Source organism: Amblyraja radiata, chromosome 11 (assembly GCF_010909765.2).
Source record: "Amblyraja radiata isolate CabotCenter1 chromosome 11, sAmbRad1.1.pri, whole genome shotgun sequence".
Classification (NCBI taxonomy): Eukaryota; Metazoa; Chordata; class Chondrichthyes; order Rajiformes; family Rajidae; genus Amblyraja; species Amblyraja radiata.
The window spans coordinates 37,511,172-37,537,758 of NC_045966.1; the positions used below are offsets into that span (position 1 = coordinate 37,511,172).

Consider the following 26,587-nt stretch of genomic DNA (forward strand, 5'->3'; position numbering starts at 1 on the left):
CGGGCTTCATGATGGTAAAGTCCACAGGCCCCGCGGTTGGAGCTTCGATCCCCGGCAAAGGGATCGCAAGCTCCGCAATATTAAAGTCCCGCAGACTCCTGCGGCTTGAGGCGCCTGTCAGTCTCCAGGAAAGGCCGCCAACTCCACGATGCTAGGCCGCAGTGGGGTTGGACATACAATACGGAAAAAATCGCATCTCTGTCTAGATAAGAGTTCCCCCAACTCCCCCCCATCCATCTTCCCCACCCCCCACATAAAACAAACCAAGGAACACTAAAACAAACTTTTTACATATACTAAAAATAATAAAAAAGAAGAAAGGACAGACAGACTGTTGGAGAGGAAGCCAAAAGAGGTAGAGAATGGAACTGACTGCTGCCTCTAGTTTTGATTGGCCAATGGGCCGCCATTACTGTAGCATTTCCATGATTCTTGGTCCCATCCCGGATCTATTTATTAATCCTATAACATTGTCCCTCATTGAATGAAATATTATTACTCTAGATTTCTCCTGCGCTTCATTGATTCAAGATTAAATTTCTCACCTGCTTGGTCAAATTGCATCATGGTCTGAACTCTCCCCATTTCTGAAACCTCTTTTAGCCCTACCAGGAGGATCTGATCCCTCAACTCTGGCCTCTTGTCCAGTTTTGCAGCACTAAGCTTGGTCATCAAGGGAAATGGAATTCCTGCTCTAAACTCCTCTGCCATTGCATCTTTCATGAACTCCTACTTCAAAGCTTTCCCTCAATCACCATTCTAACAGTCTGAAAGTGTAAAAATCGACTTTCAAATGCCTCCTCTCTTGGCTCATGGCAGCTAATTTGTGTTGGAATCCATTCTCTGAACCATCTGGAGATGTTTTGTTATTTAATTGCAAGGTACTTTTAAAAATAAAAAAGCAGTCCATGAACACGAGATTTTGAGATTCTGAGAACATTCTGAGATTTTCTTTCAGGCTCAGTGATTTATTGAATCTGAGCTGATTTCTGCAGTAATGTAATCTAGTCTGACGTACGCCATCTGTTGTGAAGGTCCAAGCTGTCAAAAAGCATCTCACACTGACTTCAGCTTTTATTTCCAGCATAGCCCCTCTCCTTCCTACCAGCCTCCTCCTGCTGTCACCCCAGTAACATGGTGAGAGACTGTCTTGTATGACAAAGTGGAGAGGATTTATTCTGTTAGATTAATGTGACTTTTGAAGGCAATGATTGTTTTTTTTAAAGGGGTGTCAGGCGGCTGAGCTTTGGATGCCTTAAAGTAATTCCCTTTGATCTGTATTTTAATTGACACTCCACAGGCTGTTTTATGTGACTGGTTGAAATGTAAATAGCCTTCAACAGATTGGTAAAAATTGTTTAAAATATTTGCCCTTAGTCTGTTGAAAATGTATTGCAAGCTCATTCTGCTGTGTGGATGGCTGAGACTGTATTGCTAAACGTGTGATGTAATTTTTTTTTTGTATTGTTGCCTCGAGTTGCATTTGAGCATGAATAAATTATCTTGCTGAAATACTGAGCTCTTTAATCTCGAGCTAGCTGAGCAAGTGAAATTCCATTGAAAATCAGTTTTATTTAGACTGGTACTGGCACATTCAGCAGAGCTAAACATGATGTATAATCTGGAACTCTTAGTTATTAAGCACAGGAAAAGGGCCATTGACATTGTTTTGCCTGCTTGCAGCAAGACCTGACCAACACTAAGGTATGCACTGATAAATGGCAGGAGACCTTCATTCCAGTGAAGAGCTATATAGTGTATCATCGAAGCATTGGGTGTTGCCATTATCTAGTAGCTTAACTGATGTGGGCACATAAATATGGTAGGCATAAGAGCAGGTCAGAGCGGGAGTATCCAGCATCCTTAACTCATTTTCCGCACCCAAACGATTGATAAAGCACAAGTCAAAGATTGAATACTCTCCACTTGCCTGGATGGGTGCAGCTGCAACAATGCTAAAGAGGTTTGGCATTATCCAGCACCAAGCTTGATTACCTCACCCACCAACCACACAGATCATTCATTCCTTCCACCATCAGTGGACTGCAGTGTAGACAATCTCACAAGGTACTGCAATTACACTCCAATGTTACTCTGATGAATACTGCAATTTTTAACGCCAAGGAGGACAAATGTTGCTCTCTAAGTAACGCACCACCTTGAATTGGGAATACAGTATATCATCCATCTTTAACTTTCATTGAATATAATTCTGAGAACTTCCTATCCAATGGCACCATGCAATTACATTCATTAGAAGAGCAGTCATGGGTCAGGATGACACTTTGTCAACGGCACTAAGGGATGGCAATGACTTAAAAACAAAGCACTTGTGTGATAACACCAGGATAAGTGCTCAACCAAGAAAACCAAGCCCAGTACCATAGTAATATCTAAACTACATATACACACTTATGTTATAGGATAATTACCTTCATGTTCAGTAATAAGCTATCTGCATGTTAACAAACACACAAGCTAATTGTTTAACCAAGAAACACAATCCCAATGCCACATGAGGATCTAAAATGCCTATATACAATACAATACAATACAATTCAATTTATTGTCATTTGGACCCCTTGAGGTCCAAACGAAATGCCGTTTCTGCAGCCATACATTACAAACAAATAGACCCAAGACACAACATAATTTACATAAACATCCATCACATTGCTGTGATGGAAGGCCAAAAATACTTTTCTCTCCACTGCACTCTCCCCCCCCCATGTCAGAGTCAAAGTCAAAGCCCCCGGCGGGCGATGGCGAATTGTCCCGTGGCCATTAAAACCACGCCGGGTGATGCAAGGTCGCACACCGGGTCTTGATGTTAGAGCCCCCGGCGTGCGCTCGCAAACTCCCGCGGCCATTTCAAGCCGCGCGGGGCGGTGATGTAGGCCCCGCTCCAGGTGCTCTTCAACCCCGCAACTCGGGCGGGAGAAGTCGCCGCTGCGGAAGCCCCGAAAAGCGGTCTCCCTCCAGGGACCCGCGGGCTCCCGGTGCCGTCCGCCAAACCCGCAGTTGCAGCCACCGAATCTCCGGGGGTCGGGTCGCAGCAGCGTCCACCACAGCTCCACCCGCTCTGGACTCGGCCAGCTCCGCGACGGTGAGGTGAGTAGTCAGCACCAGAGCCCCCGGTCTTCCTGTTGGAGGCCGCTCCTCGTTGCAGCCCCAACGACAACGGAGACCCGACAAAGAAAAGGTCGGGTCTCCCGTGCAGGGAGAGATTTAAAAGTTACCCCCAACCCCCCTACACCACCCCCACCCCCCCACACACATACCCCAACAAAAATAACAAAAACTACATTAAAACATAGACATAAAATAATAAAAATGCAGACGGACTGCAGAGGCCGCTGCAGACGAGAGTCGCGCCGCCTACCGGCGTTAAACTATGGGACATTAAAAACTAAGGATGTAGATGCCAGTATATCATTGAGGTTACCAAGTGGGCAGTGCCCTTCACTGGTGTTTCATTGAGTTAGGCCCACGATTCCTTGGGAAGGCTCAACAGGTAGTTCTGGTGTCCCAGAACCACCCCCCTTCTCAATACACAGTCTTACCACCTATGCTGCCAGTATGCAATACTAAGCCCTCACCCACTGAGTTTATCCAGCATTTTTGTCAAACTATGTAAATATCTACTAAGTTAAAAAAACTACAGACGATAGATTCAACACTCAAACACATCCTAATCCTCCATCAAACAATCATAGCACCACTAATATCACCCTCATATATAAAACCAGAAGGAATACACTTACCACATGTTATACATTTCCTTTCTACCCCCAACTAGTACTGTTTATTTTCCACCAAATCCACCTACTGCCTTGCTCTGCGACCTCCGACATCTCCTTTACAGCAAACTCTGCCCGCGAATTCCTAGCTCTCCAAATCGCGATGTGGCCGATCCCGCTATGAAACTTCTATAACCCACCTCTACTGACATACTCTTGCTTTCCATCCTTGCTGCTCAATTCCTGCTGCCAAATCTACATATCTAAGCTTTTTCCTTTCATAAGCCTCATCCACTGAGCTCTCCCAAGGCACCGTTATTTCTATAAAATACACTATCTGCTGACTAACTGACCATAATGCTATACTGGCCTCAAACTATTACTAATTCTTTCCTGCGGAACAACAAGCCTTCGTCCCAAGTCTTCCCGATCTCCCTTTGCTGACCTAACTGTTTGAAAACTTTCCCTCCCTCATGGATAAAATGAATATCTACACTCTGTAGTCCTAATCCATGCTAAATTCACCAGTGGTCTCCTCCTCTCAATTGCTGCAGCTAGATACTTCAAGACCTGTTATGCCACCAAGTATACCGACCTTGAGAAAGACTAGTCTTACATCCTGACAAAATATATCTCAACGGTGCTGCCTCTGATCACAGAGGACACGCCGGGTCCCCACCTACCCACTGTTTGAGGTCCTGCGGTGATGGTAGCACATCATAAATGTTTCCAATAAGGAAACTTACATGACCTGCCACCATGCCCCAATATGTTAGCAATATCCAAGTGCATACATTACAAGAAAGAATGGAAATTGGAATTTCTTTTGATCATTTGCTCTAAACTCTTTTAAAGGTTTAAGATCTTAATTTTCCGAGTTAATATCAAAAGACTAATTCAGTTTACTAGGAATTTATAGGAGTTTGAAAGAAAGATAAGATTATCTTTATTAGCATATCTTTGGTGGTGTTCTCATCTCTGTAATGAAATTGGGAGGAAAAATAATGAGAGGTTAATGCAAGATCTAATGTAGAATAGAGCATTTATTAGATCTTGCTGCCAAAGATCAGTTGAATTCTAAGGGTGACACATAAAGACTGGGGGATGTTTGTTTGGTATTGTTTTCCATCTTGAGTGAACAAAATGATGCTTGGTTGTTCATTGCTGGAAAGAGAAGTGTTAAACAATTGGATTTGAAGGTAATTACAGTTAAAAACCCTTAATTGTAACATCATCATGTCATTAAAACATCCTAAATGGTTACACTGCTCGGTGGAGTGGATGCAGAGTTTGTTTCTCTAAACTGAGATGTCTAGAACCAGAGCCAACATTCTCTAAATGTGGTCAGGCATTCAGAACTAAGATGCAAAGAAAGGTCTTCACCTAGAGGGTGGTGAATGTTTATCATTCATGACCCAAGGTGGTTGAGGAGGCTTAGTCACTGAGCATATTCAAGACTGCCAGTAATATGTATTTTAGATTTCAAGGAAATCAAGGGATCCAGCATTAATCGGGAAAGAGAAGCTGAGATAAAAGTTCAACCAAATGACAAATTATGCAGAAAAGGCTAAATGATCTACTCCTTTTGTTTCTTATGTAATACCAATCTTTCTTTCACCCTTTCCTGTCGCTTTGTCTGTTCACCTTGTCATGCCTATACTGCAGCATCAAGGACTCTGGTTCTGGCCTGTCCAAATATGTCTTGATAAACTAGGTATACCTGTGGTTATCATTTTAGTTGCATTGTTTTTAATGAATGCAAGTCACCAAGTATGAATGCCCCAGAGTATACTAATATTCAAACAAGCTATGATTGGTGTTAATTGTTCCCTGGCCTCGCACAAACACATTATGATTATGAAATCTTCTTTGCTGAAATGAAGCAGGTAAACTTGAGCAACAGATGGTGCGGAGCCTCGGATCCCAGAGTTCTCCTGTCTTTCATCAGCTAAAATGTCAGACTTCCTGCAGAATTTTTTCACAGAATTGAGCTATCCAGACAGTTCCTGCTCTTTGTTTTACGCTGACAAGCCCACCAATTAGTCAAGGAATTTGGGGAATGAAAGGTTAATCCCTCAGATGTGCAAAGGCTAAAACATATTGCTGGCAATGTTATTTCAAAGCAGGATTCAGATTTGTGGAAAGACCACAGTAATTTTTTATGTGCTCTTAACATCTCTGACAAGTGTTTCCTTCTCACGGTTCAGCGGGTGGTCTGCAGGAAATCGCCACAAAGTTTGACAATCAAAGTGTGATGTATGGATTCTGCAGCATCAAGGACGCTGGTTCTGGCCTGCCCAAATATGTCCTGATAAACTGGGTATGTAGTTTTCATTTTCATTGCATTGTTTTTAATGGATGCTAATAAGAGTATACCATGGACAGACTGAAGAAAGGTCTTGATCCAAAATGTCACCTATTCCTTTGCTCCAGAGATGCTGCCTGACCCACTGAGTTACTCCAGCTTTTTGTGTCTATCTTCGGTTTAAACCAGCATCTGCAGTTCCTTCCTACATATGAATTTACATTCTGTGCATTTGACATTTCCTCAGTTGATTTCAAGGAAATTACTTGAACTAACTTCCATTTTCTGATGTTTATAGAACATTTTGCACTTAATTGCATTAGGTCAAGTAGGTTTTTGTGTAAATATTATTGCTTATGACCCATCTGGCACTAAAAATAAATGTATAGTAAGTTCCTAGCATGTCAGCTATGACGAGCCTGCTCTTACCACTGACCTACAAAAAGGCTTCAGACCAGCCCTTGGTGATTTCCCTGGCCGAAAGAGGTTAGCTGATCCCCAGCATGGATGTCCAGTGCAGCTTATTTAGGGTGGCGTACAACTAGCAGTAAGGGCCGGTCCCACGAGCATGCGACTGCATGCGGCAAGCGCAACCTAACGTGGTCGCTTGAGCCATACGGCCTCGCGGGGCCGGTCCCACTTTGTTCGCGGAGCCGTATGTAGTTGAGTGGAGCTGGTCCCGACATTGCGCGGGGCTCCGGAAAACTAACAGTGTTCAAAAATTCCGTGCGGCAACGGCCTGCCGGCCCGCAGCCGCATTGAGGCTGTACGCACCGCCTCGACAGGCATACGCAGTGTCTCGACGCCGTACGCAGCGTCTTGATGCCGTACGTCACGCACAAACTTCTCGCGGACTTCGCTCGAACTTCACGTCACTCACTCGACCTCCGCGCGGCCCACGCTTCTGGTTTGGTCGCGCTCGCCGCATGCAGTCGCATGCTGGTGGGACCGGCCCTTTACGGCGATCACTCGACCTCCACGCGACCCCCGCGCGGCTCCCACTTCTGGTTTGGTCGCGTTTGCCGCATGCAGTCACATGCTCGTCGGACAGGCCCTGTAAGCAATCCTGTTTCCCATTTCCAGAATTCAATCCTACGTAGGCTCATGCCTTTGTGCAGTTTGCATCTTTTTCCTGCTACTGCGTAGGTTTCATCCTCTGGGTTTCTCCCACATTGCAAAATGTGCTGGTAAGTTAATAGGCTGCTGTAAATGACCTAGTAGTGTGTTTCAGTGGTAGAAGAATCAAAGGGGAGATTATTTCCCCATAGCTGATGCATTTGAAACTGTTTTGGTGAAGCTTTCACTTTGTCATTTTTTTCCTTAGGTGGGTGAAGATGTGGATGATCATCGAAAATGCGCCTGTGCTAGTCACGTGCCCACAATTGCAGACTTTTTCCAGGCAAGTGTGCTTCTTTGTTTACTTAATATTATGACAAAATAAATTGTCCCAAATTTAATTCAGTCATTGGCAGTGACCTGTTAAATCAGAGAATATGCTTTCCTCTCAATTACCCAATTTATCAAGTAAGGCACCTTCACATTATGTGCCTCAGTAGAATGCATTGAATGAGTTCTCCTCATCAATTGTGTACTGCTACTTGTTGACTTAATCTGCTGCAGATTCATAAACTGAATGATTAAAATAAGCAAATCACCCAATGTATAAATCATTCAGTTATTCTGAACCTTGGGAGTAGCTGCTAGATGTAATTGTCATTCTAATGAAGTGAAATTTCATTATACGGAAATGAAATGGAAACATGGCCGGGTATACCATCAGGTCCAGGCGTTTTCCGAGGGTTCACCCCCCTGAATCAGTACGCCGTTCCTGCTTTCTCCCCATATCCCTTGATTCCTAAGAGCCTAAGAGCTATATCTAACTCTCTCTTGAAAACATCCCATGAATTGGCCTCCACTGCCTTCTGTGGCAGAGAATTCCACAGATTCACAACTCTCTGGGTGAAAAAGTTTTTCCTCATCTCAGTACCCTTATTCTTAAACTGTGACCTCTGGTTCTGGGCTCCCCCAACATCGGGAACATCTTTCCTGCATCTAGCCTGACCAATCCCTTAAGAATTTTATATGTTTCGATAAGATCCCCTCTCATTCTTCTAAATTCCAGTGAATATATGCCTAGTCAATCCATTCTTTAGGTTGTAGGCTACTGAATGGGAATATGAGGTACTGTTCCTACAGTTTGCATAGGGCCCCATTCTGCTAATGGGGAGGCCCAAGATAGAAAATTTGGTATGTGAAGGGGAGTTAAAATAGCAACTGGGAGATCCAGCAGGCCTTGACAGACAGAGCACCATTTGGCGAAATGATCACCAAGTCTATGCTCGATCTCGCAGATGTACAGGCAGCCAAATGCAGTAGAAGAGGAACTAAAGTGCATAGGTTTAAGGTGAGGGGGTAAAATTTAATAAGAACCTGAGGTGCAACTTTTTCATTAGAACGAGCTGTCAGACAAAGTATTTGAGGGAGGCACAAATGCAATATTTTAAAGTCATTTGGTCACGTAGATTGATAGGAAAACTTTAGAGTGATATGGGTCAAATGCAGGCAAATGGGACTAGTTTTGTGGGCTATCCTTGTCGGCATGGATGAGTTATGCTGGAACGACCTGTTTCTGTGCTGTGTGTATATGACTATGACTTTATTATGGATGATTGAACCAGTTTAAAAAAAACCTTAGACCACTACCCTCTGTCTTCTAAGTTATGCCAGTTCTGAATCAAACAACCAAGTCATCATGGATCCTATGCATCTTCTGGATCAGACTAACATGAAGAACGTTAAAAAAAATCTATCAAGCCAACATCCACTGACCACCTCTCATCAATCACCTATGTCACCTCCTCAAAAAAACTCAATCTAGTTTGTAATAAATGGCCTGCTATGGACAAAGCCTTGCTGACTGTCCTTCATTCTCCTGTTCTATTCAAAATGTAATTGCAAGATCTCCTGCAAGAGATCTCGAGCATTTTCCTACCATTGTGCGAATAGAAAGATAACGAAGATTAACAACATTCACAAACAAGATGGGGCTGAAGATGGGCTGAAAAGCAAGATGGGGTATACTGAAAGATAGTGGAGCTTTTGTGTAAAATGATCAATTGTATCGTAGTTCTACTGTAAGTATTGGAAGGTTAATTCGTGATTAGTACGGGTGTCAGAGGTTATGGGGAGAAGGCCCATGGGGAGAGTTGGGGGGAGGGACTCAAATGTTGGGGGGAGGAACTCAAATTGGGAAAGCTAGCAGTCAGTGTGTGAAGCAGGGGGCAGAGAATGGTAGCACTCTGACCCAAAATGTAGGGGAGAGAGAAGAAAAAGAAAATAATCAGAGAATAAGAGAGGGTACACAAAATTGCTGGGGAAACTCAGCGGGTGCAGCAGCATCTATGGAGCGAAGGAAATAGGCGACGTTTCGGGCCGAAACCCTTCTTCAGACTGATAGGGGGTGGGGAAAGAAAGAAGGACAAAGGGAGGAGGAGGAGGAGCCCGAGGGCGGGCGGATGGGAGGGTGGGAGGAGACAGCTAGAGGGTGAAGGAAGGGGAGGAGACAGCACGGGCTAGCCAAATTGGGAGAATTCAATGTTGATGCCAAAGGGACGCAAGGACCCCAGACGGAATATGAGGTGCTGTTCCTCCAATTTCCGCTGTTGCTCACTCTGGCAATGGAGGAGACCCAGGACAGAGAGGTCGGATTGGGAATGGGAGGGGGAGTTGAAGTGCTGAGCCACCGGGAGGTCAGGTAGGTTATTGCGGACTGAGCGGAGGTGTTCGGCGAAACGGTCGCCCAACCTACGCTTGGTCTCACCGATGTAAATCAGCTGACATCTAGAGCAGCGGATGCAGTAGATGAGGTTGGAGGAGATACAGGTGAACCTTTGTCGCACCTGGAACGACTGCTTGGGACCTTGAATGGAGTCGAGGGGGGAGGTGAAGGGACAGGTGTTGCATTTCTTGCGGTGGGTGGGTTTCTTAAATGTGTATATTTTAATGCTAGGAGCATTGTAAGAAAAGTGGATGAACTTAGAGCCTGGATTGACACCTGGAAGTATGATGTTGTGGCGATCAGTGAAACATGGTTGCAGGAGGGCTGTGATTGGAAACTAAATATTCCAGGATTTCGTTGCTTCAGGTGTGATAGAATTGGAGGGGCAAGAGGTGGAGGTGTTGCATTGCTTATCAGGGAAGATATTACAGCAGTGCTTTGGCAGGATAGATTAGAGGGCTCGTCTAGGGAGGCTATTTGGGTGGAACTGAGAAATGGGAAAGGGGTAGCAACACTTATAGGGGTGTATTATAGACCGCCAAATGGGGAGCGAGAATTGGAAGAGCAAATATGTAAGGAGATTGCAGATATTAGTAGTAAGCACAAGGTAGTGATTGTGGGAGATTTCAATTTTCCACACATAGACTGGGAAACACATTCTGTAAATGGGCTGGATGGGTTGGAGTTGTAAAATGTGTGCAGGATAGTTTTTTGCAACAATACATAGAAGTACCTACTAGAGAAGGGGCGGTACTGGACCTCCTGTTAGGAAATGAGATGGGTCAGGTGGCAGAGGTATGCGTTGGGGAACAGTTCGGGTCCAGTGATCACAATACCATTAGTTTCAATATAATTATGGAGAGGGACAAAACTGGACCTAGGGTTGAGATTTTTGATTGGAGAAAGGCTAACTTTGAGGAGATGCGAAAGGATTTAAAAGGAGTAAATTGGGACAGTTTGTTTTATGGGAAAGATGTGGAAGAGAAATGGAGTACATTTAAAGGTGAAATTTTAAGAGTACAGAATCTTTGTGTCCCTGTTCGGTTGAAAGGAAATCGTAAAAATTGTAAAGAGCCATGGTTTTCAAGGGAAATTGGACACTTGGTTCGGAAAAAGAGGGAGATCTACAATAGTTATAGGCAGCATGGAGTAAATGAGGTGCTTGAGGAGTATAAAGAATGTAAAAAGAATCTTAAGAAAGAAATTAGAAAAGCTAAAAGAAGATATGAGGTTGCTTTGGCAAGTAAGGTAAAAGTAAATCCGAAGGGTTTCTACCGCTATATTAATAGCAAAAGGATAACGAGGGATAAAATTGGTCCATTAGAGAGTCAGAGTGGCCAACTATCTGCAGAGCCAAAAGAGATGGGGGAGATATTGAACAGTTTCTTTTCTTCGGTATTCACCAAGGAGAAGGATATTGAATTATGTGAGGTAAGGGAAACAAGTAGAGTAGCTATGGAAACTATGAGGATCAAAGAAGGGGAAGTACTGACACTTTTGAGAAATATAAAAGTGGATAAGTCTCCAGGTCCGGACAGGATATTCCCTAGGACATTGAGGGAAGTTAGTGTCGAAATAGCAGGGGCTATGGCAGAAATATTTCAAATGTCATTAGAAACGGGAATAGTGCCGGAGGATTGGCGTACTGCGCATGTTGTTCCATTGTTTAAAAAGGGGTCTAAGAGTAAACCTAGCAATTATAGACCTGTTAGTTTGACGTCAGTGGTGGGCAAATTAATGGAAAGAATACTTAGAGATAATATATATAAGCATCTGGATAAACAGGGTCTGATTAGGAACAGTCAACATGGATTTGTGCCTGGAAGGTCATGTTTAACTAATCTTCTTGAATTTTTTGAAGATGTTACTCGGGAAATTGATGAGGGTAAAGCAGTGGATGTTGTGTATATGGACTTCAGTAAGGCCTTTGACAAGGTTCCTCATGGAAGGTTGGTTAAGAAGGTTCAATGGTTGGGTATTAATGGTGGAGTAGCAAGATGGATTCAACAGTGGCTGAATGGGAGATGCCAGAGAGTAATGGTGGATGGTTGTTTGTCAAGTTGGAGGCCAGTGACGAGTGGGGTGCCACAGGGATCTGTGTTGGGTCCACGGTTGTTTGTCATGTACATCAATGATCTGGACGATGGTGTGGTAAATTGGATTAGTAAGTATGCAGATGATACTAAGATAGGTGGGGTTGCGGGTAATGAAGTAGAGTTTCAAAGTCTACAGAGAGATTTATGCCAGTTGGAAGAGTGGGTGGAGTTTAATGCTGATAAGTGTGAGGTGCTACATCTTGGCAGGACAAATCAAAATAGGACGTACATGGTAAATGGTAGGGAATTGAAGAATGTAGGTGAACAGAGGGATCTGGGAATAACTGTGCACAGTTCCCTGAAAGTGGAATCTCATGTAGATAGGGTGGTAAAGAAAGCTTTTGGTGTGCTGGCCTTTATAAATCAGAGCATTGAGTATAGAAGTTGGGATGTAATGTTAAAATTGTACAAGGCATTGGTGAGGCCAATTCTGGAGTATGGTGTACAATTTTGGTCGCCTAATTATAGGAAGGATGTCAACAAAATAGAGAGAGTACAGAGGAGATTTACTAGAATGTTGCCTGGGTTTCAGCAACTAAGTTACAGAGAAAGGTTGAACAAGTTAGGGCTTTATTCTTTGGAGCGCAGAAGGTTAAGGGGGGACTTGATAGAGGTTTTTAAAATGATGAGAGGGATAGACAGAGTTGACGTGGAAAAGCTTTTCCCACTGAGAGTAGGGAAGATTCAAACAAGGGGACATGACTTGAGAATTAAGGGACTGAAGTTTAGGGGTAACATGAGGGGGAACTTCTTTACTCAGAGAGTGGTAGCTGTGTGGAATGAGCTTCCAGTGAAGGTGGTGGAGGCAGGTTCGTTTTTATCATTTAAAAATAAATTGGATAGTTATATGGATGGGAAAGGAATGGAGGGTTATGGTCTGAGCGCAGGTATATGGGACTAGGGGAGATTATGTGTTCGGCACGGACTAGAAGGGTCGAGATGGCCTGTTTCCGTGCTGTAATTGTTGTATGGTTTATATGGTTAAGGCAGGAGAATGGTTAGGAGGGAGAGATAGATCAGCCACGATTGAATGGTGGAGTAGACTTGATGGGCCGAATGGCCTAATTCTACTTCTATTCCTTATGACCTTATACCCTTTTGACAAACCACAATGTTCCTTCAAGGGCTGGGGATAGTGGAAGAAAAGGGAGTGGAGGATGTTTTATGCAATGCGTTTCAGCTTCCTTAAAAAATTCTGCTTCATTTTACCTATCTCCTTTACCTACTCTCTTTTCCTAATTCCAAAACAGGGGGCAAATGTTATTGTTAATGCCAGCAGTCCTGAGGATGTGGATTCCACTGCTATACGGCAGAAGTTGACTAATGGCACTATGCACATTTCAAGCCCAGTGTTACGCCGACTCCACCTTAAAGAGGACGAAGATTTACTGGGCCCAGTGGTGAGTAAAAGACTGAGTATCTGACAATAATTAAGGTACAAGGTGTTGGAGACTGGCAGTGGAAGACATGCATGTAGTTATCCATTAACAGCTTTTGTGCTAATGAAAGTAATTATGTTTAAGAAAGAACTGCAGGTGCTGGAAAAATCGTAGGTAGACAAAAATGCTGGAGAAACTCAGCGGGTAAGGCAGCATCTATGGAGCGAAGGAATAGGTGACGTTTCGGGTCGAGACCCTTCTTCAGAGTAATTAGGTTGAATGTTCATAACAAGAGGATTTCAGTATAGGTGTAAAGAGGTTCTTCTGCAGTTGTATAGGGCTCTGGTAGGACCATATCTGGAATATGAGAGATTTTGGTCTCCTAATTTGAGGAAGGACATCCTTATCATTGAGGCAGTGCAGCGTAGGTTCACGAGATTGATCCCATTGGATGGCAGGACTGTCATATGAGGAAAGATTGAAGACTAGGCTTGTATTCACTGGAGTTTAGTAGGATGAGGGGGGAATCTTATAGAAACATATAAAATTATAAAAAGACTGAAAAAGCTAGATGCAGCAAAAATGTTCCCAATGTTGGGCGAGTCCAGAACTAGGGGCCACAGTCTTAGAATAAAGGGGAGGTCATTTAAGACTGAGGTGAGAAAAAACGTTTTCACCCAGAGAGTTGTGAATTTGTGGAATTCCCTGCCACAGAGGGCAGTGGAGGCCAAATCACTGGATGGATTTAAGAGATTTAGATAGAGCTCTAGGGGCTAGTGGAGTCAAGGGATATGGGGAGAAGGCAGGCATGGGTTATTGGTTGGGGATGATCAGCAATGATCACAATGAATGGTGGTGCTGGCTCGAAGGGCTGAATGGCCTCCTCCTGCACCTATTTTCTATGTTTCTATGTATCTATGTTAAGTATATCTGCCATCTGAAAACCCAAGCAAGATGGGGGTATACTGAAAGATAGTGGAGCTTTAGTATAAAATGATTGATTGTATCATAGTTTTACTGTTTAACATATAAGTGTTGGAGGGTTAATAAAAATGAGAAACATTACATAATCAATTTGGAAGAATAGCTGGGCTTTAGAGTGGTGTTTTGCACCAATACTAAGCATCTTTGGGATGAGTATGGTATTTATGTTGAAATATGTCAGTAAAGTACAATAACTACATTTTATAGAACATAATTGGAAAGGATTAGAGGGATATGGGTCAAATGTGGGCAAATGGAATTAGCTCAGTTGGCATTTTGGTCGGCATGGATGAGTTGGGCAGAAAGATCTGTTTCCATGCTGTATGTATCTATGACTCTGACAATGGACAGTATTAGGGTTTCTGATACCTGATTTGGTTGATCATTAGAAGCCTACATAAATTTAAGTAGGAATGATATAGTCCCAGAGATGTTTAGCAAAACTTCCTCTTTCTATGTCAAATACTTGTAGGTAGGATCAAATCAATATTGCAAATTTCGAAGGTCGATTAGTCCTGCAGAACAGCTTGTCTTTCAGTGGCAAATTGATTTCATTTCTTTAATAAATGTTGCTTGTTGCAGGGAACAACATACCAAAAGACCAATGCTGCAATTGAAATGAAACGAATCAATCGAGAATTATTCTGGGCACAAGCAAAGGTACGAATCATCGTGAGATATTACCAATGGGAAAATGTCATTTTTGCTTTCTTGGTTCTCTTTCTTCTACATTATGTTGTTTAAGCAATAAATTTCTTGTTCACGGAATATATATAGGACTTCTGCATAAGTCTGGTAAAAGGAAATAGCAACTTTAAAATTATTTTTTACTGACCAGGATTAGCCTAGGTTGCCTCGATCTGCCCTGATACATCACAGGCTTGACTTGAACTGTTTGAATTGGTTCCAACTCTATTCCTAAATTTAACAATACCAGAAACCAGAATGGTTCGTGTCACATATTTCATGTCTGATCATCATCACTCATTTATTTGGAAGTGCGGACTAGGCTGAAGATTGTCATTGAAGACAAGTTATTGACAATTGTAAATCCACTGTGACAATTAGTGCTATGTAAAAATACTGTAGTATAGAGTATGCTGTTATTATTTGGGAGCCTGGATTAACACAACACTCACAAACTGACAAATGCCAAGCAATGTATTTAACAATTGGAAACAATGTCATATAATTTATACGATGACAAAAGAAACCATGATATTTTTCTTCCACTATCTAGCCTCCCAACCCTTGTTGGAAAACTTGCAAAGAAGCCATATTTTCTCAATTCTACTTAGACCTACTTCTACAGTATTCAACTCACTGTGTCTTCTTTATTTTCAGAAAATGACATAAACAGGGGCTTCCCAGGCTACGAATGGCCTAATTTACAGAAATCCAACTTTACACAAATTCTCCCATATGTTTAAAAAAAGTTAAAGCGTTGTACTATTATTAGTAATAATAATAAAATATTTCATAGTATTCATATGGTATATATTTCCATTGGTTTAATTGCATGTAGCATTAGGGTGAATATTCGGTGAGATTTTAAAAATGTATAGCAATTTTATGGAAAGCGATATGGGATGGAAAATGGATGTTTCTGAAGTGCCTGTCCCACTTAAGCAACCTTATTTGCGAGTTCAGGAGACTCTGCGCTCGCCACAAGCTCTCCACATGGTCGCCGCATGCTCGTAGGTGGTCTCTGGTGAGTCTCCTTTATGGTCGAGAGGAGTGCAGTGGTAGTGGGGTCGACATGTCGTTGTACGTAGTCGAGGTTGGCCGTAGGTAGGTTTAGTTAATCTCCTTTGCTGACCGGGCATTTTAAATGGCTCATTGGGGGAAATAAAACGTAAGCACGAGTTTTCAGAACCAAGGAAAACTGACCGATAATGTTAAATGCCCGCTAAACTTCACAGCTGTGTATCTCTGGCTTATTAAAAGTTGTCTGGCTTCTTAAAAGTGTCTCCACTCCTTCTCCCCCCCTTCTCTCCCCTTCTCCCCCCTTCCTCCCCTCCCTCCCCCCCCCCCCCCCCCCCCCCCGCTCTTTTAAAGGACTTACCGTACATACACTGTGCTAGCCGTCTTTAACCTTCCTGCTCATCGCGGGTTTGCACCGTGTGAATTTCAGACAGTGCACCCCCGCTTTCCCTGGCCCCCGGATTTAATAATAATAATAAATTTTATTTATGGGCGCCTTTCAAGAGTCTCAAGGACACCTTACAAAAATTGAGCATGTAGAGGAAAAACATGTAAGGGGAATGAAATAAATAGTAGAAACATGACTAGTACACAAAGTAAAGACAGAATTCAATACAAAACACAGTATGAGGCAATTAATGCACAGATGAAAAGGGACGGGGACGTGGGGCTAAGGATAGGCAGAGGTGAAGAGATGGGTCTTGAGGCGGGACTGGAAGATGGTGAGGGACACGGAATTGCGGATCAGTTGGGGGAGGGAGTTCCAGAGCCTGGCAGCTGCCCTGGAGAAGGCTCTGTCCCCAAACTGCGGAGGTTGGACTTGTGGATGGAGAGGAGACCGGCTGATGTGGATCTGAGGGACCGTGAGGGTTGGTAGGGGGAGAGGAGGTCAGTGAGATATGGGGGGGCCAGATGGTGGAGGGCTTTGTAGGTGAGGACCAGGATTTTGTAGGTGATCCGGTGGGAGATGGGAAGCCAGTGAAGTTTTTTGAGGACTGGAGTGATGTGATGCCAGGATTTGGTGTGGGTGATGAGTCGGGCGGCTGCGTTCTGGACCAGTTGGAGTCGGTTGATGTAGGTGGAGCTGATGCCAAGGAGAAGTGAGTTGCAATAGTCCAGTCGGGAGGAGATGAAGGCATGGATGAGTCTTTCAGCAGCAGGCGGTGTGAGAGAGGGTCTGAGTTTGGCGATGTTGCGGAGATGAAAGAAGGAGGTTTTAATGACATGGCGGATGTGAGGCTCAAGGGAGAGGGTGGAATCAAAGATCACGCCAAGGTTGCGGGCCTGGGGAGATGGGGAGACAGTGGTGCCATCGATGGTGAGAGTGGGGTTATTGATTTTGCTGAGTGTGGCTTTGGAGCCTATGAGGAGGAATTCTGTCTTATCGCTGTTGAGTTTGAGGAAATTATGTTGCATCCAGGTTTTTATAGCTGACAAACAGGAGTTGATATGGGAGAGGGGGGGGGGTTGTGGGGGGATTTGGTGCCAAGGTAAATCTGGGTGTCATCAGCGTAACAGTGGAAGTCCAGATTGAAGTGGCGGAGTATCTGACCAAGGGGGAGGATGTAGATGATGAAGAGGAGGGGGCCGAGTACGGAGCCTTGGGGAATGCCTTGAGTGACTGCGGCTGTAGCAGAGGTGTGGTTGTGGAGAGAGATGAAGTGGGATCTGTTGGAAAGGTAGGAACGCAGCCAGCTGAGTGCAGAGCCTTCAATGCCGAGGTCTTTGAGTCTGGTGAGCAGGATGTTATGGTTCACTGTATCGAAGGCTGCGCTCAGGTCGAGGAGGATGAGGATGTTGAGGGAACCAGTGTCAGCAGAGGTGAGGAGGTCGTTGAGGACTTTGAGGAGAGCAGTTTCTGTGCTATGGAGGGGGCGAAAGCCAGATTGGAGGGGTTCAAGTAGGTTATACGCAAGGAGGTGGGAATGAAGTTGCGACGCAACGATACGCTCCAGGGTTTTTGAAAGAAAGGGGAGGTTTGAGATTGGGCGGTAGTTAATGAGAGAGGAGGGATCAAGACCAGGTTTCTTCAAGATTGGCTTTGTGATGTGTTTGTGTGTGTCATTCTAGCTCGCGGTTTTTCAGGCGAGTGCCCCCGAGCTTGAAGGTCGCAGACAGTCCGCTGAAAAGTCGAGTAAGTGGGGCAGGCCCTTTACTTACAGAGAAATTTGGCCAATGCATAGTTCTCAGGAATATAACCCTGGGACTGGCTGTATGTTCCTGGAGTGCAAGGCAAGCTTTTCAGCAACCTCAAATGAACGATTCAAGCACTGACACAAGATATAAATACGGTTATACCAAGACTGATATTTTCCCTCATTGTTTGCTGTTAAATGTTCCTCTTTAAGTGTATTTGGGATATTACAGATGAATCTCTGACCTATTCTGATTGTCCATATGAAAGTTAACAATGAGAACATCAGCACTAAAACTGAAACGTGAACAGCAAATGCTGGAATGCTCTGCAGTTCAGCCAGCATCTGTGGACAATGTTAATGTGTCAAGTTGAAGAAACTTTGGATCAGATAATTGTTCTTTACAGGGATATTGAAGTAGTGGATTGGCTATTGATTTGTGAAATAAGGCTTGAGGGACCATATGGCCTGCTCCTATTTTTTTAAGAATGTTTCCATGAATCTCAATAAAAACCTGCAGATGCTGGAAGTTAGAAATAAAGTATATTTTAAAAATTCTGCAGTTCGGGCAGCATCTGTAGAAAAAGAATCAGTTAACATTCTCTGTACAGGACCCTTTATCAGTACGCCAAGTTTCTAATGAAAGGTCCCAGTTTTGAAACACTAACTACAGTAGTTACCTTCCCACTCCAACTGCCTGATCTGCTGTTCTTCCACATTTCCTGTTTTTAATTCTGTTTCTGTTCCATCAAAGCAAAACCATTTTCCTTTCATTAAGTGTAAAGTGCTCTCTGTTCCCCCGTGAAGGATGTGCTACACACATATCATTGGCCCTTTCCTCCTGAACCACTGCAGTATGTCTTTTCTGATCTCACATTTTCTTGTTATTTCCTTCCCTCCAGAGAGAGGAGGAGCTGAGAAAAGAAGAGGAGCGTAAGAAAGTGATTGAAGAAAGAGAAAAATTTGAGAAAGAGAGAATGGAGCAAGAAAAGAAAGAACAAGAAGATAGAGAGCAAAGATACAGAGAACGAGAGAAACAGATAGAAGAAGAAAGGTGTGGTTGCTGTGTGGGTTACATGTTCCATACATGTGGGTAATGGAAAACTCTCTTGGGGACAGTGCTTAATGCTTGCTGTCTGATTCAAAGGATTATCATCTCTGCACAGCAAAGCCACTTTAATAATGGCATTTTCACTTTGAGACGTCTACTAGCAGTTCATGATTTTGAAAAGCAGAAAGAATAACAGCAGGGAATGATTATAGGCTAGCGTATTTTGCTTTCAGGGATGCTGGGATCTTGTGGGTTTTCTGACATCATCCAGTGACAAATTGCTGGAAATACTTTTTCTAAGACATTGTAATCTTTTAAATTGCTACCAATTGGCACTTGTGTTACAAACACAAAAGCACTCTTGCCTCGACGTTTTGCTTGAATGTCCATGTACAAAGATTATCAGTGATAAAGGAGAAAGAATTAAAAGTAAACGAGGGACAGTGGAGATTGATCAGTCCTCGCCTGCTGATTGATATCTATGTGTTTTCTGCTGATAAGGATGATTGGTGTCAGCAGGTAGATCCAATGTCATTATTCATTGGCTGTACATATTAGCAGGAAACCTAAATTCTAACTTGATGGCATTATTTAAGTTAGGAGATGTGTATTGTGCATTGAAAGGTGCTGGAAGTGAATCGGACCTGAGATACAGTTAAGAAGGAGTCTAGGCACTGAGCTTTAAGGGCCTGTCCCACCAGTATGCGACTGCATGTGGCGAGCGCGACCTAACGTGGTCCCTTGAGCCGTACGGCCTCGCGGGGCCGGTCCCACTTTGATCGCCGGAGCCGTATGGAGTTGTGCGGGGCTGGTCCGGACATCGCGCGGGGCTCCGGAAAACTGACACTGTCCAAAAATCCCACGCGGCAAAGGCCTGTAGGCCCGCAGCCACATTGAGGCCGTACGCAGCGCCTCGATGGCCGTATGCAGCGTCTGGACGCCGTACGCCTAGCGCGTGGCGTTGCGCAATGACATCACCGCCCGGTGTGCCGTTGCATGATGACGTAACCGCCCAACACAGTGCGACATCCAAATTCAGTCGGCCCGCCACCTGCCCAGCTGATTGGTGAGTATGATGTCGGGACCAGCTCCATACGGCTCCGCGGTGGAAGTGGGACCGGCCCCGCGAGGCTGTACGCCTCAAGCTACCACGTTTGGTCGCGCTCGCCACATGCAGTCGCATGCTGGTGGGACAGGCCCCTTTAATGAAGTGAAAAGGACAGCATTTCCCTGCATCTTGAGGGGCAAATGGTGCTTCAGACGCACGGTTAATAGCTACTGGCAGCAAATATCAATGCAGGTCAATGGCAGGAGACTAACGTTGAGACCTGGATGCATGTTGCAAGCGGTTTGTGCACGATTGAGATTGGTCAGTGTCAAACGTCAGAATTAAAATGTCAGAAAGGCAGCATTTGCCTGACACACTGTTCCCTTCACCATCCTTCCATTATTTCCCAAACAATCAGGATGATGCCTAACAACCACATGCTTCAACTAATCCTCACGTATTTGGCATTGCTGCATAGTTCATAGCTACTTCTCAAAACTAGGACTTGCTGCCAGTTATTCAACTATGACAGACTTATCATCCAAACACAGTTAACTGGCGCACTCCACATGAATGGAGCCAACAGGATTTAAGCAAGGGGAATCACAGGCACATCTGAATCTCTGTGGACGAGATGGTGCTGAGCATTTATAGAATATTCTGTAGCTGAGATTCATAGGCAATAGACAATAGGTGCAGGAGTAGGCCGTTCAGCCCTCCAGCACAACATTCAATGTGATCATGGCTGATCATCCCCAATCAGTACCCCGTTCCTCCCTTCCCCCCATATCCCCTGACTCCGCTATCTTTAACCCTATCTAGCTCTCTCTTGAAAGTATCCAGAGAACTGGCCTCCACTGCCCTCTGAGGCAGAGAATTCCACAGACTCACAACTCTCTGTGAGAAAAACTGTTTCCTCGTCTCCGTTCCAAATGGCTTACCCCTTATTCTTAAACTGTGGCCCCTGGTTCTGGACCCCCCAACATCGGGAACATGTTTCCTGCCTCTAGCGTGTCCAAACCCTTAACAATCTTATATGTTTCAATAAGATTCCCTCTCATCTTCTAAACTCCAGAGTGTACAAGCACAGCCGCTCCATTTTCTCAGCATATGACAGTCCCGCCATCCCGCGAATTAACCTTGTAAACCTACGCTGCACTCCCTCAATAGCAAGAATGTCCTTCCTCAAATTAGGGGACCAAAACTGCACACAATACTCCAGGTTTGGTTTCACCAGGGCCCTGTACAACTGCAGAAGGACCTCTTTGCTCCTATACTCGACTCCTCTTGTTATAAAGACCAACTTTCTTCACTGCCTGCTGTACCTGCATGCTTACTTTCATAGACTGATGAACAAGGACCCCCACATCCCGTTCATGGGTGCTATTCTCCTCATACTTCTGAGTCATCTTACTTTACCTCTGCACCCAATCTAATCTGATTTACAAACTGCAGGTGGTTCAAGTATATACCTCTCCATTCCCATCATATTCCCCAGCAGACTTTGTGCCCCTTAGCTTTCAGATAGCCGGGAACTATATCTGATCATCCAGCATAGAACAAAGACACACTGCAACTTGATGTAATGATCCCACCCACTAGCTCAGAAAATGAAGCTGCATAAATCTTAGATGACAGCTTTGGGACAGGACTTGCAAATGGTGATAAACCAGGCAGGAATTCATTGCATCCATGATGGAGACAAAGAGAGTGTTGGTGCCTCCTTCTGTCCCTCCTTTGCAATTGCCTGTCCACCAGACTGACCTTAAGTTGGTGGAATTCTGAACATCGTCCCAGGAGCACTCATGGAGCAAAATGATAGACTCCAAACTCTGCACTAGGGCTAAGGTGCTGATCATTTTCTGTACGCTTCCCAACACATAATAATTGTTGCAGGTGTTAGTTAATGGGGTGCTGTTATTTCAATGTGGCGTTCCAACGTAGTTCCCTATAACTCTGGCACATTTTTCATGTGGAAGTTTAAGTAGGCATAGAAACAAGAGGGCTGGATTCACTAGTAACAATTGGCCCAACTTGCCCATGCAACCAAGATGCCCTATGTACATGACCCACCTGCCTGCATTTGGCCCATATCCCTTTAAACCTTTCTTATCCATGTACCTGGCCAAGGTTAATTCCTGGGATGGCAGGACTGTCATGTGCTGAGAGAATGGAGTGGCTGGGCTTGTACGCTCTGGAGTTTAGAAGGATGAGAGGGTATCTTATTGAAACATATAAGATTGTTAAGGGTTTGGACTAGAGGCATTATATACCACCTGCCTCAACTACCTCCTCTGGCAGTTTGTTTCATATACCCACCACCGTTTGTGTGAAAACATTGTTCCTTAGGTTCTTATTAAAAATGTTACCTCTCACCTGAAACCTATGATCCCTTCTTCCCGATTCCCCTACACTGGGTAAATGACAGCACTCACCGTATCCATTTCCCTCATGATCTTGTACACCACTATAAGATCACCCCCCCCCATCCTCCTGTATTCCAAGGAATATAATCCTGGCCTGCTCAACCTCTTCCTGTAGCTCACCCTCTCAAATCTTGGCAACATCCTCGTAAATCTTCTCTGCACTCTTTCCAGCTTAACAACATCCATCCTATAGCATGGGTGGCGCAGCAGTACAGGTGTAGGTGTGAGCATTGATAGCATTGCACACTCTCCCAAATGAATGCAGTCATTCATCAAATCTTTTCTTTGAAAAAAACACCTTGCCGTCTCCAAGAGCAATGAGCTCCATGGCTCATTGCATTAAAAAAAAAGCCTGTCCTGGTCCTCTAGTTTCCTGGGACTGCTCTCACCCCTTTTCCATAAATATAGCTTGGAGAACTAGGTAACTGATGGAATAAGCTATGCTGACACTGACAGAGTGTAGTCTTACACTGGGAATCCCTGTCCAGGCAGAGCTACGAATCTCTAGGTGAGTTGCCAGAGTCAACCCAAACTCAATGATATTTTAATGTTGCCATCAGCAAGTGAATTGAATAAAATGAAAATTTTAGAATTTCATAATGAATCTTAATATATCAGTAAAATCTGGAAGTCTTCTAAATTGTAATCTCTCTAAAAAGGAAGAAATGTTGCAAGTGTGAGATACTTTGTATGGAGTATTGACTATTATATTTTAGACTTTCTTTAAAAATCCTTATTTTTGTCCCTTCGTGATCCTTCAACATTTTAATGATAATAATGTTCAATTTGTCCATCTCCATATTGGTAATTGCTATTTCATATTGATGAACAGGCAAACACCGGCTTATATATTTTACTCACTTTTCCTGGGGTCCACAGCATTATTCTACCAATTATAACTTAGCTTCGTTGTACTGCAGGTTTTATAGATTATATAACATCGAAAGTATATACAACAAAAGTTGGTTGGTGTGATGGGATTGGGAAGAGGACCTATTTAGTGCTGCTTTAAGGCCACCTCAGCATGATAATTACCTTTTCACATTAAATTAATTACTTTGTATACATGTATTTTCTAATTTTAGGAAAAAATTGCAAAGCTTGGAAGTCAATGAAATCAACGATGCATTGGGCCAGAACATCAACAAGGTCAGTGAGGTTGCTACTTCTCATTATAGTATCCTGCGTAACTGGATGCTGCAAAACTATTCACTCCTGACACTCACTGACCTCAGCATTTTCGAGCCGACCTGGTAATCTTTCTCACACCTTCTCATGAGTTTGTACAGCAAAGGTTTGTAGGTTTTTAACAATTATTAGAACAAATGTGCACGGATAGTCGATGATCGGCGTGGGCTGATGGGCCTGTTTCCAAGCTGTATCATTCAATAAATCAATCCAAAAAGAGCCCTTGCATTCTCCGCGCCACCAACACAAACCCTTAAAGGTCATTACTTTGACGGATTGAGTATGCTTATTTATTCATTTATGAGAGTTTGTGAGGAGGTGACAAAAGTGATTAATGAGGGTATCGAGGATGATGTCTACCTGGATTTTAGTAAGGCTTTTGATAAAGTCCCCCTTGGTAGGTTGATCCAAAAGATTAAGGTGCACGGAATTCACAGTGTCTTGGGCGAATGGATTCAGAACTGGCTTAAGGGCTTGTCCCACCAGCATGTGACTGCATGCGGTGAGCGCGACCAAACGTGGTGGCTTGAGGCATACGGCCTTGTGGGGCCGGTCCCACTTCCAACCGCGGAGCCGTCTGGAGCTGGTCCCGACATCATACTCACCAATCAGCTGGGCAGGGGGCGGGCTGACTGAATTTGGACGTCGCACGGTGTCGGGCGGTTACGTCATCACGCAACGGCACGCCGGGCGGTGACGTCATCGCGCAACGCCACACGCTAGGCGTACGCCGTCAAGACGCTGCGTACGGCGTTGAGATGCTGCATACGCCCGTAGAGGCACTGCGTACGGCCTCAATGCGGCTGCGGGCCGACAGGCCGTTGCCGCACGGGATTTTTAGACAGTGTCAGTTTTTCGGAGACCCGCGCGATGTCCAGACCAGCCCCGCACAACTCCATACGGCACCGGCGATCGAAGTGGGACCGGCCCCGCGAGGCCGTACGGCTCAAGCGACCACGTTAGGTCACGCTCACCGCATGCAGTCGCATGCTCGTGGGACAGGCCCTTTACTCATAGCAAAGGAAGAGTTGTGGTGGAAGGGCATTATTCTGGCTGGAGATCCTGTGGCCAGTGGAGTTCCGCAGAGATCCGTGCTGGAACCACTGTTGTGTGGGATATGTATAAATGATTTGGACATAAATATAAATGGGTTATTTTTAAATTTTCAGATGACACCAAGATTAGCTCCTCTCCACCTTAACTGGAGGGGAACTAATATCCTGGCAGGCAGGATATTAGTTCCTAGCCACACGGGTGGGTTTAAACTAGATTGCCGGGGTGGGGTGGGGGGGTGGAATGTCTGGAAATTGGGATGTTTTTAAAAGAGTGCTGACAAGAGTCCAGGGCACGCATGTTTCTGTTAGAGTGAAGGCCAAGGCATAAGGAAGCTTGGTTGACAAGATAAATTGTGGCTCTGGTCAAGATTAATCAGGAGGCATGGGGCTGGTATAGGAAGCTTGGATCATGCGTGTCCCTGGAGGAGTATCGGGAACTGAGGAGCATGCATAAAAAGGAAATCAGGAGGGCAAAAACGGGACTGGAGATGGTTCTGGCAGATAATATTAAGCAGTATCCCAAGAGATTTTATAAGTACATTAAAGTTAAGAGGATAACCAGAGCAAGAATGAAGCCCCCCGGGAATCAAAGCGGTCAACTCTGTGGAGCCACAGGAGATGGGCAAAGTCCTCAATTAGTATTTCTCCTCTATTTTTAGCATGGAGAAAGACATGAGGACCAGGGAACTTGGGGCAGTCAATGGAAGTGTCTTGAGGGCAGTCAGTATTACATCGAAGAGGTGCTGAAGGTTCTAACGTGTACAAAGGTAAACAAATCTCCGTGGCCTGATCAGATATATCCGAGGACACTGTGGGAAACTAGAGAGGGAAATGCAGGTGCCCTGGCTGAGATTTAAGAGTCATAGTTAAATACTTATGTGCCGGAAGGCTGGAGGGTGGCAAATGTTGTGCTTTATATTTAAGAAGGGCTGCAGGGAAAAGCCAGGGAAATACTGGCCAGTGAGTCTACATCAGTGATTGGAAGGTTACTAGAGAGGATTCTGAAGGATAAGGTATACTGTACTATATATATATATATATATATATATATATATATATATATATATATATATATATACATATATATACATAAGATATGGACAAGGGCTGATTAAGGATAGTCAGCATGGTTCTATACGTGGGAGATTGTGCCTCGTGACTTGTTTGAAAATGTGACCAAATAGGTTGATGACAGCAGAGCTGTAGACAGACTTTCAGCAAGACATTTGACAAGGTTCACATGGGAGGCTGCTGTGGAAGGTTAAATCGCATGGGATCCAAAGAGAGATAGCTGAATGGATTGAAAATTGGCTTCATTAAAGGAAACACAGGGTGAAGGTTGTTTTTTGGATTGGAGGCCTGTGAATGTCATAATTATCAATGATTTGGATGCGGATGTACAAGACATGAATAGCAAGTTTGCAGATGACACTAAAGTGGGTGGTATTGTTGATAGTGAAGATGGTTGTGAAAAATTGCAGCAGGATCTTGATCGGTTGGGCAGGTGGGCGGAGGAGTAGTTGATGGATTTTAATACAGAGAAGTGCGAGGTGTTGCATTTTGGGAAGTCTAACCAGGGCAGGACGTACACAATGAATGGCATGGCTCTGAGGAGTGCTGTAGAGCAGAGGGATCTATGAGTGCAGGTGCTTTGTTCCTTGAAAGTGGCATCACATGTAGATAGGGTGGTCAGGAAGG

The 26,587-nt window shown here is 44.2% G+C and overlaps 1 protein-coding gene across 2 annotated transcripts in view; it reads left to right on the forward strand.

Moving 5' to 3' along the window:
* Window positions 1-26,587, forward strand: part of dbn1 (drebrin 1) — a 173,024-nt gene that overhangs the window by 118,811 nt on the left and 27,626 nt on the right. For both annotated transcript variants that reach the window (XM_033029681.1, XM_033029683.1), the window contains exons 3-8: window positions 5,948-6,060; window positions 7,370-7,444; window positions 13,170-13,319; window positions 14,865-14,942; window positions 19,024-19,175; window positions 23,732-23,795. In XM_033029681.1, coding sequence (XP_032885572.1) covers window positions 5,948-6,060; window positions 7,370-7,444; window positions 13,170-13,319; window positions 14,865-14,942; window positions 19,024-19,175; window positions 23,732-23,795 — 632 coding nt within the window. The remainder of the gene's footprint in view (window positions 1-5,947; window positions 6,061-7,369; window positions 7,445-13,169; window positions 13,320-14,864; window positions 14,943-19,023; window positions 19,176-23,731; window positions 23,796-26,587) is intronic.